Source organism: Phalangium opilio, unplaced genomic scaffold, assembly GCF_054372755.1.
Source record: "Phalangium opilio isolate 3A_F unplaced genomic scaffold, DU_Popi_V2 ptg000089l_1, whole genome shotgun sequence".
NCBI classification, from domain to species: Eukaryota; Metazoa; Arthropoda; class Arachnida; order Opiliones; family Phalangiidae; genus Phalangium; species Phalangium opilio.
In genome coordinates, this window is record NW_028324194.1 from 2768323 (window position 1) to 2784608 (window position 16286).

General features: G+C 39.7%; 1 protein-coding gene across 1 annotated transcript; it reads left to right on the forward strand.

Annotated features, from left to right (window-relative positions):
• Window positions 1-34: 34 nt before the first annotated feature.
• On the forward strand, window positions 35-2797 carry LOC149646987 (uncharacterized). Its single transcript, XM_089849850.1, has 2 exons — window positions 35-1725; window positions 1782-2797. The coding sequence occupies exon 2, from the start codon at window positions 1811-1813 to the stop codon at window positions 2795-2797; it is 987 nt and encodes a 328-aa protein (XP_089705976.1). The 5' UTR covers window positions 35-1725; window positions 1782-1810.
• Window positions 2798-16286: the final 13489 nt, after the last annotated feature.

The window sequence follows — 16286 nt, forward strand, 5'->3', positions numbered from 1 at the left end:
TTATTGACTATTTAACGAGGATTTACAACGATCGGTACGGATAGAAAATAAAAGAGAATCGACCGCCTTTACAACGAGAGGAAAACGTGGCCGCCTCACTCATGGGCCAAGAATGTAAGAGGACTAGGCAGGGTCGCGAAAAGGCGTCCAACGAAAAAAACGGCCACTAGTAGCGCGATCTATCGGCTCAATTTATCGGAAACCGGAACTTCGTCACTCTTTGGGGTCAAATCACGTGGCTCAAAAATCCGGAAAATATAATTCCAACTTCAGCGCATGCGTGAGTATGACAAGGCCTAATAGTAGCTGAGCCTAAATTTAGCCCGCCAATTTTTTACAGAGCAAAGGCTTGGTTTTTAATTTAGGAAATGTTATAAACCCAACACCTTTCACGTACTGTTTATGAAAGTAGCAAATATCATTATTACAGTTAGTTAAAGCGCTGAGCTTATTTTTAACCTTCTTGAAAAATTAGAATACTTAACTTTATCCTTTGCCGTACTGTTTAACTATTCTTCGCCCAAGGTTTGGGTTTAAACAAGATAAATTCCGGAAACCGCCATATTTAAAGGGCAATACTCTGAAATACGGCCAACCGAGATCGCGCAAAGTTGGCCGTAGCCGGAAACGCTTGACCCCAATTCCGGTTTCTCCCCTATTTTAACCCCCGCTGATACGGGAAGGCTGTTTTTTAGAAAGATGAAATCGTTTGCGGGTGGAAGCTTGCGACTGCCTAGTCCTCTTACTATTCTTGGCCCATGCCTCACTTCACGAACAATGGACAACGTTTAGTCCGCGTACGAAAAACGAAAAACTTCCTAAGCCTAGGACCAATGCAACCCGAATAGCCGAATCCAACGAAATCAACGAATGCTCTCACGTTAGAAGAAGTGTTAGGGTTGAAACGAAAATTATCGGGAACTAAGTTCAACGGGAACGCGGATAGTCAAAGATATCTCACGTAAGGACATAAAACAATGCACTGCGCGTAATCAAACAAACGAACTAGTTAGGTTACAACGTGTAAACGCAGTTACATTAAACGAATCGTCCGAAGAATTCGACTCCGCTGACGAAACCAACGAGAACTTCAACGAACAACAAAAGATCCTCGGAACTTTTAACGACGAACGAACATTAACTCACGATATCCATAGTTACAACGAGTACGGAAACGATAGTGAATTAAACTCTAACCTCACTCACTCCGAAATCGCCCACAACGAACAAGAAAAAACGATGGCTGACAACGAAAGAATACAACCACAAGCCAACGACGGAAACGAAAACCCGGCTACGACACCGATACCGCCAGGTTATGTATCGATGGCTGTATTCCAAAAGGCAATTCAAGATTCCATCGCGGCTACGATTCAGCAAACCCTAGCTGCAACCCTTGGAAATCAGGCGCAGATGCAGACAATGATTCAAGCACAGCATCGGTGCAGCATTAGCGAACCAGCCAAATTTGGGAGGAAGTTCAACGAATATCACGACACCTCAGCCAGGTACCGGAGCGAATAATTTACCCAGTACCAACGTACAGCACCACCACTGGGGTGAGTCCAGTAAAATCATTCCAGAATTTGATCCAGAACGTGCACCACACCAAACCATGACCATGTGGTTGAAGAAAATCGACGACCTCACCCAACCATATCATTGGTCAGAACAAACCATCATTAGCAACGCTCTCTCACGACTACAAGGAAGCGCTAAAATTTGGTATGAATCATTGGATTCGATGAATCATTCATGGGACGAATGGAAAATTTTGCTAGAAAAATGGTTTCCGGAGACAAAGAGCGTTATGAAACTCCAACGAGAAATGGAAGCCAGAACGTGGCGAAAGGGCGAAAGTGTCACCACGTATTATCACGAGAAAGTAGCCAAATTACGCCAATGCGGTTACTCGGAAACAAATATGATAGAGTATATCATAACGGGATTGGACGATAAGGTATTAATCACAGCCCTAACGATGAAAGAATTCCTTACCCCGCCAGAAGTTCTACGTTGTAAACACCAGTTGGAAGGAAGATTAAAATTAACGAACTGTAACGGTAGTGGCGTAAATGTTAAAAACGACGGCAACGACCAGGCCAAGCATAGCCACAACAGACATTTTAATCAACGTAACGCACCTCCTAACCGGAACGGACACGATAACGAAAGAACATTAGAAACTAAAGACAATAACGCTGCCCCAAAGATTAGAGCAAAGTGTTACAATTGTAACGAATACGGCCACTTCTCCCGGAGCTGCCCCAGTCCACAAAGAAAACCACGATGCGATCACTGCAAACGACTAGGACACGAAGCAAAAGATTGTAAGAATGCAAAGCAAGTCCATCACGTTAAAGACACGAAACAAAGTACCGTAGATAATCACAAGTACTTTATGGATGTTACGATAAATGGCTACCCAATCAAATCGTATGTTGACCAGGGAAGCAAATGCATGATCATTCGTGAAAGTACGTCACAAGAAATGGATTTCCTTGTTGAAGAGGATAAAGACGGATGCTGTATTGGTGGATATGCCGGAAAAGGAAGTACCAGGCCAATCGGCGTAATCAAACAGGCTAGGATTACTGTAGATCAAGCTACGGCAACGACAGACGTACTAGTAGTCCGAGACGAGGTACAAGAAATCCCATTACTAATTGGACAACCCCTGACGGAACAAACTCACATTACCATCGTGAAAAGAGGGAATACCTTACGCCTATTTGAAGAAACGGAAGAGCCAAATGAAGAAGATAACTGCTTGAAGAGCATAAAAATCCCCTATTAAAATCCCCCTCCACTAAATTTGTGGGCAAGGAACGCAACTGTCATACCAGCAAGTTATGTCGGATTTCTGGACGTTTGGACACAGAAAACGGGTTTAAAACAGGATGTTTACGTTGAAAGTCAAATGAGGTTACGCCCCGAAGAAGAATATTGCATTCCGAGAGGCATCTACCAAATAGATAAAGAAGGCTGCACTAACATCCCAATAATAAACATATCTGGCAATCCTATCGTCATAAAAGGAGACCAAAAGATGGTCAGAGCCGTAACTTGTACACCATCAGACATAGAAGGGAAGGAAACGATTTTACAAATTCAAGAAACAAATCTTCAGCCGCTGAATATAAACGAAATCAACACCGGACAAAACGTAACGCCCGGAATGAAACAGAAATTACACGATTTGCTCAACGAATTTCGAGGCTGTTTTGCCGAAAACGTGAACGAACTGGGAAAAACTGATCAAGCCACGCTAAACATAGAGCTCACGTCGAACGAACCGATAACGTATCGCCCATATCGTCTCTCATATGCAGAAAGAGAAAACGTTCGGAAGAAGATAAAAGACATACTTCATGCCGGTATCATCGAAGAATCGAGTTTGCCTTATTCGAGTCCAATACTTATCGTGAAAAAGAAAACGGGAGACGAGCGCTTATGTATAGACTATCGAGCTTTAAATAGGATAACGAAGAAGGATGCGTTCCCACTACCCTTAATTGACGACCAATTAGAACGTTTACGAGGGAACAAGTACTTCACGAGCCTTGACCTTGCATCTGGTTATTACCAAATACCAGTTGGGAAGGATTCAAGAGAGAAGACAGCGTTTGTAACGCCAGACGGGCATTACCAGTTCCAGAGTATGCCATTTGGATTAGTGAACGGTCCAGCAGTGTTTCAACGCATGATGAATACTGTCTTAGGTCCATTACGTTACGCAATAGCCCTCGCTTATATGGATGATGTGCTACTTCCATCGAAAGACCAAGAAGAAGGCTTAAAACACCTACGGGAAGTACTGATAGTCTTTCAGAAAGCAAACCTAACGTTAAACCTCAAGAAATGCTATTTTCTGCAAAACGATATCGACTATTTGGGTTTCGAAATTAATGAACAAGGAATTAGCCTTGGTCAGAGAAAAATTGACAGCGTAAAGCAATTTCCACGACCCCAAAACGTCCACGATGTAAGGAGATTTCTGGGTTTAGCGACGATTCATCAACAAGTTTGCGACCATCGCTGAACCATTGTCAAAATTACTACGCAACGACACGGAATGGAGTTGGCAAACGGAACAACAACGATCGTTTGAAACGCTTAAAACACACCTCACGGACCGACCAATTCTTAACCTCTATGATCCTCACGCGTACACAGAAGTGCACACTGATGCATGCCAGATCGGCGTAGGTGTGATCCTACTACAGAAAGGCAAAGACGATAAACTTCACCCCATATACTACGCTAGCAAGAAAAACACGCGAGAAGAGTCAAAATATCACTCCACGGAACTCGAAACGTAAGCCGTAGTCTGGAGTTTAGAAAAGTTCAGAGTTTATCTCATTGGCATCAAATTCAGCGTAGTTACTGACTGTAACTCCGTAAGAGGGACGTTAGCGAAAAGGCATCTCGTACCAAGAATCGGTCGATGGTGGTTAATGCTCCAGGAGTATGATTTTGACGTTAGCCACAGAGGGCAATGGGACCCGCGTACGTCACAGCTGTAGCAGTATCGTTTGCCATAGAGGCGCTATCAGACATTATAGCAGACGATGCTTTTGGTGGATTATATCTGGCACTAAAGTAAAGTCTGCTGGGAATTTTTTTTGTAATAACGTACTAACGGTGGCACTGGCTACTGAGGTTCGTCTTACCCGATCGCGACATAAATATACACAATATAATTACTATATTCAAACAGCTGTAATCGTTGGTATTAAGATAAAAGATAAGACTACATTTTGTGACCTTAAAGGTAGGAATTAATTGACTGCTACAAGAGGTTGGAAACGAAATCACTGTCTCTTACTTTTTGGGTTTTAAAAGATCGTGAGTGATTTCTTTTCCCAACCTCTTGTAGCTATCATTTAATTCAAGAAGAAATTTAGAAAAATTTGGCACTGAAACACATTTTAGTTACTCGCTGGGCTTTTCATTATCAATTTAGTCTATAAAAAAGATTAAAAAGCCGTTGAAATCCATTTTTTAACTCTAATACTCGTTAAGCCTAGGCTAATTATAAGCAGACGATACGTATTTTTAAAGAGAGGCTCCAGACACGATTTCCCAGATCTCCTTTCGAGACTTTGCAGCCACGCTATTGGTTGGAAAATAAAGCTCAAATTTCCTACGAGAGGTGGCACTGGCGTAATGATTTTGGTTAATAACCGTGACGTTCGCGGATCCCATTGCCCTCTACATTATGGAAGCTAGCGTCCGAGACTCCTTTGTCATCTGCTCCTGGAAATGCGAAGAAAAAACGGGACTGGGGGTAGAAGTTTCTAAACGGCTTTCCGTCTCCCGACGAATTCCAGCTACCGCGCAAGCGCGAGCTTTTTAGTTTTAGTTTCAGTTTCACAGTAGCGTCGAGTCTTCTTAACCCTCCTTTGTTTGCCAATTTCTATTAAACTTTTTATAGCAAGTTATGTTTAATAAATAAATTACAAGAAAAACATAAAATATGTCCAAGCGATTTCGCCCGAATCAAGAATCAGGCGCTGCTAAACGGAAAAAGAAATCTAAAGAAGAAAAATTTTTGGAATCTCAAAAAGGCGCTTTGTTAGCATTTGTAAAGAAAAGAAAAGCTGCTACGCCATCGGTTACGGACGAATCAAATTTGAGTTCCGAAGAATCAGATTTCGATCCTGTTTCAGTGAAATCAGCGCCTAGTACTAGTTACCAAATTCAGGCAAATGAAATTCGCGATAATCTATCAAGCCATTCACGCGCTATCAATCAGTCACAAGAATCCAAGTCCAATCATAGCAGTGCAGATGATGAAACTATGGTGGCAATTTCACCATTTGAAGGAGCAATTGATGCCAATGAGCCTGGTTTATGGCCTGTGTCAATGAATGAACAGCAGCGTGTATTTATTGTTGAAAAGGGCCCATATCGACCAAGCAGTCAATATAAATATCCTAAAGATAGAAAATCTAATCATGGAAGACACTGCCGTTTTTCCAATGAGTTTTTTGAGAGGAAGCTTAAAAATGACGAAATTGCATCTCGTCAATGGCTAGTTTATTCAGTTAGTAAGAATGCGGCGTTTTGTTTTTCGTGTAAGTTATTTTCTGATTCCAAAATTAAGCTTACAACCGATGGAAATAACGACTGGAAGCATATGTCGAGTATTTTAAGCGAACATGAAAAATCTGCAAAACACGTCGATGGAATGAAAATGTGGTTTGAATTGAAAAAACGCTTGAAGACTACATCAACAATAGACAAAAAACGCATGACATAATGAACAATGAGCGACTGCATTGGAATAATGTGTTACAACGAATAATTTCCGTAGTGGAATTTCTTTCTCAAAGGAATTTAGCATTTCGAGGAAGCTGCGATCGGCTTTACGAACCAAATAATGGAAACTTTTTGGGGTTGATCGAATTACTTGGAAAGTACGACCCAGTGATGCAAGAACATTTACGGCGCATTACATTCAGTAGATTGTGTTAGATGGTAATTCTTGACCTTTAACCTAATCTAGAATCTCACAGACACCTGACTGAACCTCGATAACCTCAAGATTTGGTGTCGAGCTTTTATCGAGCTTTTTTCCGAGCCTCGAAAAGTTACTCGGCTCGAAGCTCGGTCGAGCTTTCGAGTCCTATCGAGTACTCGCACAGGCCTAACAAAATTACTAAATGCATCGTAATTACGAAAAATATTTCCTCATATTCACTTTATATTATGGAACAAGGCGAACTGCTAACGCAGCGCACTCGTGTAACAACGGACGGACACACACAGACAAACACATAGACTGCTTTTTAACTCAAATCGTATTAATTTTGAGTTGAGAAACAAAAATAATAAAATAAATATAATTAATATAAAATATTTTCTTCGTTAGTTATTCGCCTTATTGAACGTTACATCGTTCTAAAAAAGAACAATTAAACATTCTGGACAGACTTGACTAATATTGGCGTTTGAAATGAAGCATACGCCGGTTGCTTCGCCTTACTCAAATAGGTAGTATCAAAATCGGATTTATGTACTAAGAACGTCGGATCGTAGCTTTAGCCTCTAGTGCCATCCTCGCATACTTTATTGGGAAACTTCGTCTGCTTATATTTTGACTCCACCCACAAATTCTGTATATAGCCGCCCTATTTTCGTGGTTAATTATTTTTTTCCGAAATTGCGCCAGTGGTAAAAAAGCAAAGTGGACAACAATGCGATATAACTGAACTCCCGATTTAGTGGAATTAAGTTTTAAAGTTAAGAATATAAATAATTGATGTTTCTTTTTTTAAGTATCTTGTTTTTCTTCAACATCAATATTCTTAACTTTAAAACTTAATTCCACTAAATCGGGAGTTATATCGCATTGTTGTCCACTTTCCTTTTTTACCACTGGCGCAATTTCGTAAAAAAATATTTAACCACGAAAATAGAGATAAGAATGACATTTTCGATTTCTAGAAGTCGCTATATACAGAATTTGTGGGTGGAGTCAAAATATAAGCAGACGAAGTTTCTCAATAAAGTAGTCGAGGATGGGTACTAGAGAAATTGCTACGTTCAACGTTCTTCTTACATAAATCCGTTTTTGGTAGTATATAAAGGTTTCGAATCGCAGCTATAGATAAGAACAGCGCAACTGCGTGAATATTTGGTGGAAGCGCCGCCATTGGGAGGCTAGACGTTTCTCGTAACCCTAGCCGATCGCCGCGTAGGTCCTAACCTTAATAATGATGGAGTAGAAGCCAGTGTGTACAGACTGGTGTCCATGTGGGATGGACAAAGACCAGAAGATGGTGGTGTGTAGAGACCGGTGTCCATGTGGGATGGGCAAGGAGCAGATGATGGTGGTGATTAGAAGCCAGTGTGTATTAGACTGGTGTCCATGTGGGATGGACAAAGACCAGAAGATGGTGGTGTGTGGAAGCCAGTGTGTACAGACTGGTGTCAGAGTGGGATGGACAAAGAGCAGATGATGGTGGACTATATAAGCCAGTAAGTAAAGACTGGTGTCCTTGTGGGAAGGACAAATGACCAAAGGATGGTGGTGTTAGACAGGCAATTTATAATAGCCATTGTAAGTGGAATACAATTTTCCAAATTTCCCGGAACTGTAAATGTGGTCCGGAATTTGGGAAACCTTCGCTCCTATTTGAAAACTGCGAACGCGGTCCCCTGGGGGTAAGTCAATAACAACAGACTGACACACACACAGACATTTAGCTACGTCGAAATTAGAACCTCTCCGTGACATACGTCACTTGGAGAGGTAAAAATTAATTATGCTTTATCTGCATTCTGCCCATAAAGGGAGAATGATAAAAACTCCAAGTTACGTTACTTTTGATACGAACAAAGATGTATAACAAGAGTCAAAGAATATTATAGTTATTAATTGAGAAATGGACTTAATTTATAACATAATTGTTCAATTGGCGATTGAATGAGAAGAACCCAGAAAAATTGAAACAAAGCTTAAAATTTCAGACCATATAGATTTTTGGGCGCTCTTTAACGTGGTTTGGTCTCACACACTATCCCATTGGTGGAATTTCCGCCATATTGGAAAATCGTGTAAAATGGCAGACAAAATCGAGAAAACGTTTAATTACTCTGGTTCTACTCAACCGATTAACACGTAACTGGGCTTCAATTGTAGATTACCTTGAAACATATATTACATCACTAATGATATTTTGCCCTACAACTAACCAGAAGTTCACAATCTGACCTCATATAAAAAATGGGAATTTAAAGCATTTTATGGGTTATGACAAATAAATAATTCTGCCAAGAGTATATTTGCTGAAGTATTTTATTTTGGGAAGAACCGATATATCTAAAATGGTTGATAAGTAGAACAAATTGTACATTTGACTCAAATGGGTTTGTCATCCAAGTCTTTTCCATATTCATCATTCAAATGTTCAGAATTTGGGTAACTGTCACAATAAGTCGAAGCCTTCAGTTGCGTTTAAAGTGCCAAGTTTATAAGGTTTTTTTTTTGGTAAAGGTTTTATCCATTAGTTGTCCTCCTCGGACTCGGACTTGCAACTAGTTGCCCGTGTTACAACCTGTTTTAATAGAAATTTGCAGGTTCTCGGAAGTCCTGCGCAAGGCTAGTGACACTACTAGACGAGTCCATTTTTCCCCTATGCGAGTCTTCCTTTTTTTTCTCTCTCTATAGTCGCGACTCGCGTTTACACGAGACATTTTGAAACCGTTTTGGAAAGCACAAAAGGAATATTACGCTGTTAAAAGCAGAGATCTTTCACGTCAAAATGCAAATATTACTTTTCAAAAAAAGTTAGGCCTTTCCAAAACGGTTCCAAAGTTTCTCGTGTAAACGCTGCTTATCTTTGTTGGGCAAGTGTATTTCTTATTCGCGAGGGGTCAAGTAAATAAGTGACTTTTTTTAATTTAGTCTCATTTTGAACTCGCATTGGACTCGATTAACAATTTTTGAGTTTTTGGAGGACTCGCTAGAACTGGAAAATTGGACTCGAGAACTCGCGAGTACTGGAAAATTGGAGTCGAGGACTCGCGAGTACTGGAAAATTGGACTCGAGAACTAGCGAGTACTGGAAAATTGGACTCGAGAACTAGCGAGTACTGGAAAATTGGACTCGAGAACTCGCGAGAACTGGAAAATTGGACTGGAGAACTAGCGAGTACTGGAAAATTGGACTCGAGAACTAGCGAGTACTGGAAAATTGGACTCGAGAACTAGCGAGTACTGGAAAATTGGACTCGAGGACTCGCGAGTACTGGAAAATTGGACTCGAGGACTCGCGAGTACTGGAAAATTGGACTCGAGAACTCGCGAGTACTGGAAAATTGGACTGGAGAACTCGGGAGTACTGGAAAATTGGACTCGAGGACTCGCGAGTACTGGAAAATTGGACTCTAGTCCTAACATATTTAAATGCAAACGTTGACAACAAAATCTTTCAGCAGCTTGTTCTCTCTCGTTACATTTGGTTTTGTCGCCGACGTTTTCGACTTAAGTTGTCATGCAGCTGTTCCATATTAAAATAACTAGGGTCACTGCGCCGTTTCTCCCTACGTATTCTTCGAGTCATGTTGTCACGCAGCTTTTCCATTTCACGATAATTAGGGTTATTACGCCGTCTTTCTCTTCGACGTTCAGCGTCACGCTGTCCCTTTGACTTACGAGCGTGTATCTGATTAGCATCTTGACCTTGCGAATTAACGTCAGGCAAACTATTTGACGTGTCACTTCTCAAAGTGTAATTGCTTTCATTAGTCTCTCTATCTTGTAAGGTAACATTCGGCAATTGACTCGAAGTATCACTTCTCCAAGTGAAATTTGATTGAGTTGTATCTTGGTTTTCTAATTTAAGGTCAGGCAAACTAAATGAGGCTGACGTGTCACTTCTCCAAGTGCAATTCGACTGACTACCATCTCGATGTTCTATTTTAACCTCAGGCAAACTGTTCGACGTGTCATTGGCATTTTTCGAAGTGCAAATTTGCTGGTTCGTCGTATTCATTGCTACAAACTTCATCAAAGCCTTTTTCTTAGCGGCGTATAGTAACCGACTTCGTTCATTCTCTTTCTTTCGAAATTCTGGATTCATTCTCAGCCGCCTCATTCTATGGGTTGAGGAATCTTTTTCAACTGACATTTTAGTTAGACTTCAGTTATTTTTCTCGGTTGACACATTTGATTGGCATTCACTAAATTACCGCCAATATAGAATCTGCCGGAAATTTTCCACTATGCGTCGTCTGCTAGAAAACACCCTTTGGCTAGATCACGGCCAACTTAGCCGTGGCTAGATTGACTTGGCTTTCGACTTAGGCGGTAAAATAGAGTATTAATTCGGCAAATCAAAAGACTAGGTGGTAAAATCCAAAAAGCCATGATAGCTAAATAACGACTTCATTTGAATATAATATACAATGTACTCCATCTTCGTCTAACGCAACAATTTTCGGCAGATTCCAAGTTGACGGTAATTTAGTGAATGCCCTGAAGGGCAATTGTTGTCGCTTTCTTATTTAAGTTTAATAAGTCCCCTTTCAGGGAGTGACTATTGCCACACACAGCCTCTGCACTTAGCTTTTTTTTTTGCTCCCTTTATTGTCCAGCTAGGGCTGGGGCCAGCCATACAGCTCCAAAAGGGAAGGTAAAGAAATGGTGGTAGAATAACAATATACAATAATAATAATTTTTAAGGTACAGAAATATTGGTGGAATAACAAATATACAATAATAGTTAATTAATTTTTTTTAACGATAGGAACTTTAGTACTAGGATTAAAAATTTCATGAGAGATATCACAGGGTTACATGCATAACATATTTTAGCAGAATCATAACGTTTTACCAGAATCATAACATTTTAGCAGAATCATAAGGATTTAAATTAAATGTTAAGATAGGCTTGAAGTTTCAACTTAAAATGATTTAGCGAGCGAGTTGACACCAAGTCCTCAGGAAGGGCATTCCAAAGCGGAACCGTACGACGGAAGAAGGAGTCATGCAAGAGATTTATGCGCGAATCGTTAATAAATAACCTGCGACTATGTCCCCGGGTACCCATAGTGTTTGCATGGACGGTAAAAATGTCTGGGAAGGTTGACTGAGAACCTTGAAAGGCTAATAAGGTCAAGGTATTTGCGGCGAGTTGCAAGGGGTTTCAACCCAAGGGCTAAACGGATTGGACGAGGTTTATCTCGCAGGGAGAGCGGAATACGGCTAGCCCGTCCAAGCACGTCCTCAAGTAATTGAATGTCCCGATTAGAGCTAGTGTTCCAGACCTGATTTCCGAACTCAAGAATTGGGCGTACGTAACATTGAAACAACCGCGGGTTTAGAGAGGCTCAGAGATTTTAGGGAAGTTAGCTTTGATTACTGACAATAGCCCATTGGCTCTTCCACAGGAACTCAAAATGTGATTGTGGAACGATAGGTTGTGATTAACTGTCAGGCCCAAGTCGCGACATTCGTTAACCCGCTTTATATTATTGCCATTGAGGTAATAGGGGGAGGGGGCACTAAGATCAGCAGGACGACGCTGCAAGGTGAGGACCAGAGACTTATCACAATTGTAGGCTAAGCCATTTGAACGAGACCAGGACTCAAGACTCTTGAGATCACCCTGCAACATAGAAACATCCTCGTAGGAGTTGATAACTCTCCAGATTTCAAGGTCATCAGCATATAATACAAGGGGGAGGATAGCGAATTCGGCAAGTCATTAATGTAGAGAACAACTAACACGGGGCCAAATACACTCCCCTGCGAGACACCACTCGTAACCGGAAGGAAATTACTCAAGGAGCTACCCACCCGCACCGCCTGAGAGCGACCTGTCAAATAACTAGCCAACCAGCCCAGTAAGTTAGGGGAGAGGCCATAGGCTGTAAGTTTAGATAGTAAACGGGCATGAGGAACCGAATCGAAAGCTTTGGCAATATTGTGAATATGGCTTTGAACATAGAGGGTATACAGTTGAGGAGTAGAAAATTGGGCCTTTACAAACACGTAAAGGTAATATCCCTCCAAAGTTTTATCTCTGCATTTCCCGTTTTTCCCCATCGGATGATTTTAATGTGTACAAGTATATCCTTATTGGATGTAAAATGACGTCTGATTTATAGTTTATTCGCTATGCTTTGTATACTGCTTTAATATTTCATAAATTTTAACTTCAGTATTTGTTCATAAAAAAAAGAAACATTTCCATATCTGGGTAAATATGTTTTAAGTAGTCCTCTTGACTCGGAGAGGTAATATTTTGGTTTTCCCAACTTGTTTAGATGCTGAAGCTGAGTTTATCGGTCTAACTAATTAGGCCAAAAAACAGTGACAGGTCACGTGTCAGTGGAAGCGTAAGATGAAAGGTTTTTTATAAGAGCCTAAATGACTTTAGAATGTGAATTTTTTTGCGTCTTTTACATGATAACGGGGATATTCAGGAAAAAAAAATAATCAAGGCGAAGTTTCCTGCAGAGTAAAATTGAAATTTTGAATTCTTTTAAATCTTTTTCACTTATAAAATTACAACCCCAAATTTTCGTTGGAGCCACTTTTGCCACGTTGCAGTTGCAGGATTTCAAAACCGAGACGGGTAAGTTGTTTAGGCGCCATAATTTAGTTATTTCAACAATCGTTCTAATGAGGTCCCATAAAGACCAGTACAAAAAGGTCACTTACGGTTTAGGAAAGGCCACAATGCCAGTAATTGCGCGTTTACATAGTGCTGTGTTTTGTAGACCAAATTGTGTTTATTGACAGTAGGCCAAATCATATTTACTATATTTTATTATCGTGTAGGCCTTTTGATCTATCCATATATAAAGACGGGAGATATTAATGTACGCGCAGTATGTAACGGACGATGCTACTAGCTATAACATACCAATAAAACTGGTAGCTGCTAACCCTGTGCCATCCGCAACATCATCGTCGACAAATAAAGCACCAGCACCCAGAGTTGGGCACTCCTCCTTAGATAGATTTTTTTCCTATCAAACTATCATAGATGGCGAAACTATCAATTCTTCTGGCTATATTTTAGAGTGGAACTCCTTCTTAGATAGATTTTTTTCCTCTCAAACTATCATAGATGGCGGAACTATCAACTCTTCTGACTATATTTTAGACTGACATTGCTGGTTAGATAGATATTTTTCCTCTCAAACTATCATAGATAGCGAAACTATCAACTCTTCTGACTATATTTTAGACTGACACTGCTGGTTAGATAGATATTTTTCCTCTCAAACTATCATATTTGGCGAAACTATCAATTCTTCTAGCTATATTTTAGACGGGCATTATTTGTTAGATAGATTTTTCCCTCTCAACAAATCATAGATGGTGAAACTATCAAATCTTCCTTCAATATGTTAGATTGGCTCTCATTGTTAGATAGATTTTTTGCCTATCAAATCAAATTGAAATCTTTAGGAACGACTAAATTAATCGATTATTTAATTTCCGGACTTTAAATTTGATTGTTTTCGATCAAACTGATTTGGGCTCAACCTACTTTTACTCTGTTTAATCGATTCCTGATATTTCCTGATTTTGTAGAATTTCTAATATTTTCATATATTCATATAATTTCCATAATCTCATTTCTCAAGTTTGACTTTTAACTGTCTATAGTTCAAAAGCTACTATCCAAACTTTTTCAAATTATTCGCCCTTGATTTAATCTAAACCATCTACTATAAACGGTTAACTAATAATAATTAAAGGCAAAAATTGCAATTAAAACTGTGGGTAATAAAAATCAGAAAATCTACACTTTAATTTATCTAATTCTACGTTTGGATGATTTCGTGGAATCGTTCTTCCTCCTCGAGTAGTCGTTCACATCAGTGACAGCACGGAGCTTCTATATACAAGAAGCTCCGTCTTCACAGTTTGAACTGTTGAACCATCGTTTATTTTATTTTTATTTATTTGTTTGAGAGGGTTATAACGACTACCAAGTACAGAATCTTCTTATAGAATAAACCTACACTTGCTAACGTTCAAATATATTAAAAACTTCGATATCATTCAAAAAACGACTTATCTTTCCAGAAATTTTCATAACTATCAAAATTGCCTATCAAAGATTAGCACATAATTTTTTAAAATTAAATCAGAAAACAGATGTCGCCAAATAAACTCACTCAAAGAATCAATTTATTTCTCAAGGAATAATGCCTATCATTTTTTATGATTTCTAAAAGATGGGGTTAGTAGCCAGATCACGTTGAGAATCGATATTTTTCTCTAGAAGATTTCAACGAATCAATGAATCATATCAACTTCGAGTGCACTTTCTAAGCTATCAAACTCAATCGATCATTATAATTCAAATTTTTCTCGAAAATAACTATCAAAATTGATACTTTGATAGGGGCAGATTTAGTTTTCTATCGTATCAAGTGGTAAAACTATCAAATGATATGATAGTGCCCATCTATGCCAGCACCCTCTAATGTTGCGACGAAAAAACTTCGACCAACCCTACTAAAGAGTGATTTAAAACAAGCGCAACCAACGACATCAATCTCTAAAGTTCCACTGAGAATAGACCCTTCGGTGAATATAACCCCGAGACACTAACCCTGATAAATATCTGACGGTGGTTCTTAAATGGAATGTGAAATGGTTGGAAGAGCGCAAATGTGGCGCTGAACCACGACTCCTGATTAAGGATGACGGACTGTTTCGTAACGTCGAAACGCATTACAAAACCATTGACGACCATTTCCGTACGTATTATCCGCTCCTAATAATCGAGACCTGGCATTTAATATACCGCGATTGGAGTGAAAACAATAATAAACCCAAAAAATTCGAACCATTGTTAGTCCCAACGAGCTACTACGACGGAAATTGTTCTGGAGTCCGTCATTGAAGATGAAGACTTGGAACATTTTTCGCACTACAAGGAATGAATGCTGATAATATTTGAGATCAGATTCCATTTTTGGTTATATTAAAGAACTGAAACGTGTTGTATATGTTAGGTCTAAAGTCGGCTTGTTAAGATAAAAAAAAGTTGTTGGATATGTTAGGTCTAAAGTCGGCTTAAAAAACAGTTTAGATGAGAAAATAGACATCCCGTTGATAACATGATACGGGCTGACTTTAGACCTGGCAAACAAGATAGAAATCAGAATGCTCTTTGATCGCGGCATGAAAAGATTAGAATAAAGCTTGAGTTAAAATCTATATCAGAATGCTCTTTGATCGCGGCATGAAAAGATTAGAATAAAGCTTGAGTTAAAATCTATATCAGAATGCTCTTTGATCGCGGCATGAAAAGATTAGAATAAAGCTTGAGTTAAAATCTATATCGGAGTTTTCAATTTTAATCCAACAACTACAACAAAACGTTCAATGTGGAATCCCCTATCAAATCAAAATGCCCAACTGTCCTGTATGCTGAGTTCCAAAAGACCAAACGCGCAACATAGTCCTCTCACGTACGAGACAACATCCCCGGACTATTTCCCTCCGAATGGAGGTCGAGGACAAATTCCCACAGTCCCAGGACAAATTCCCCCAGTCCCAGGACAAATTCCGAGGGGGTAGACGCTCTGGATCTCTTTGTACACCTGAGTTCAAAAGAGTTCAGCTTTGACAGTGCATTGAGTTCAAAGCCTTCGGAACTCTGAGTTCAGCTTTGACAGTACATTGAGTTCAAGACATATTGTACACCTGAGTTCTCAAGTGTCTACCCCCTCGACAAATTCCCCCAAACTGATTGATAGGGAGGGGATTGCCCATTTTATTAAGTATTTAAAACTAAAGAACA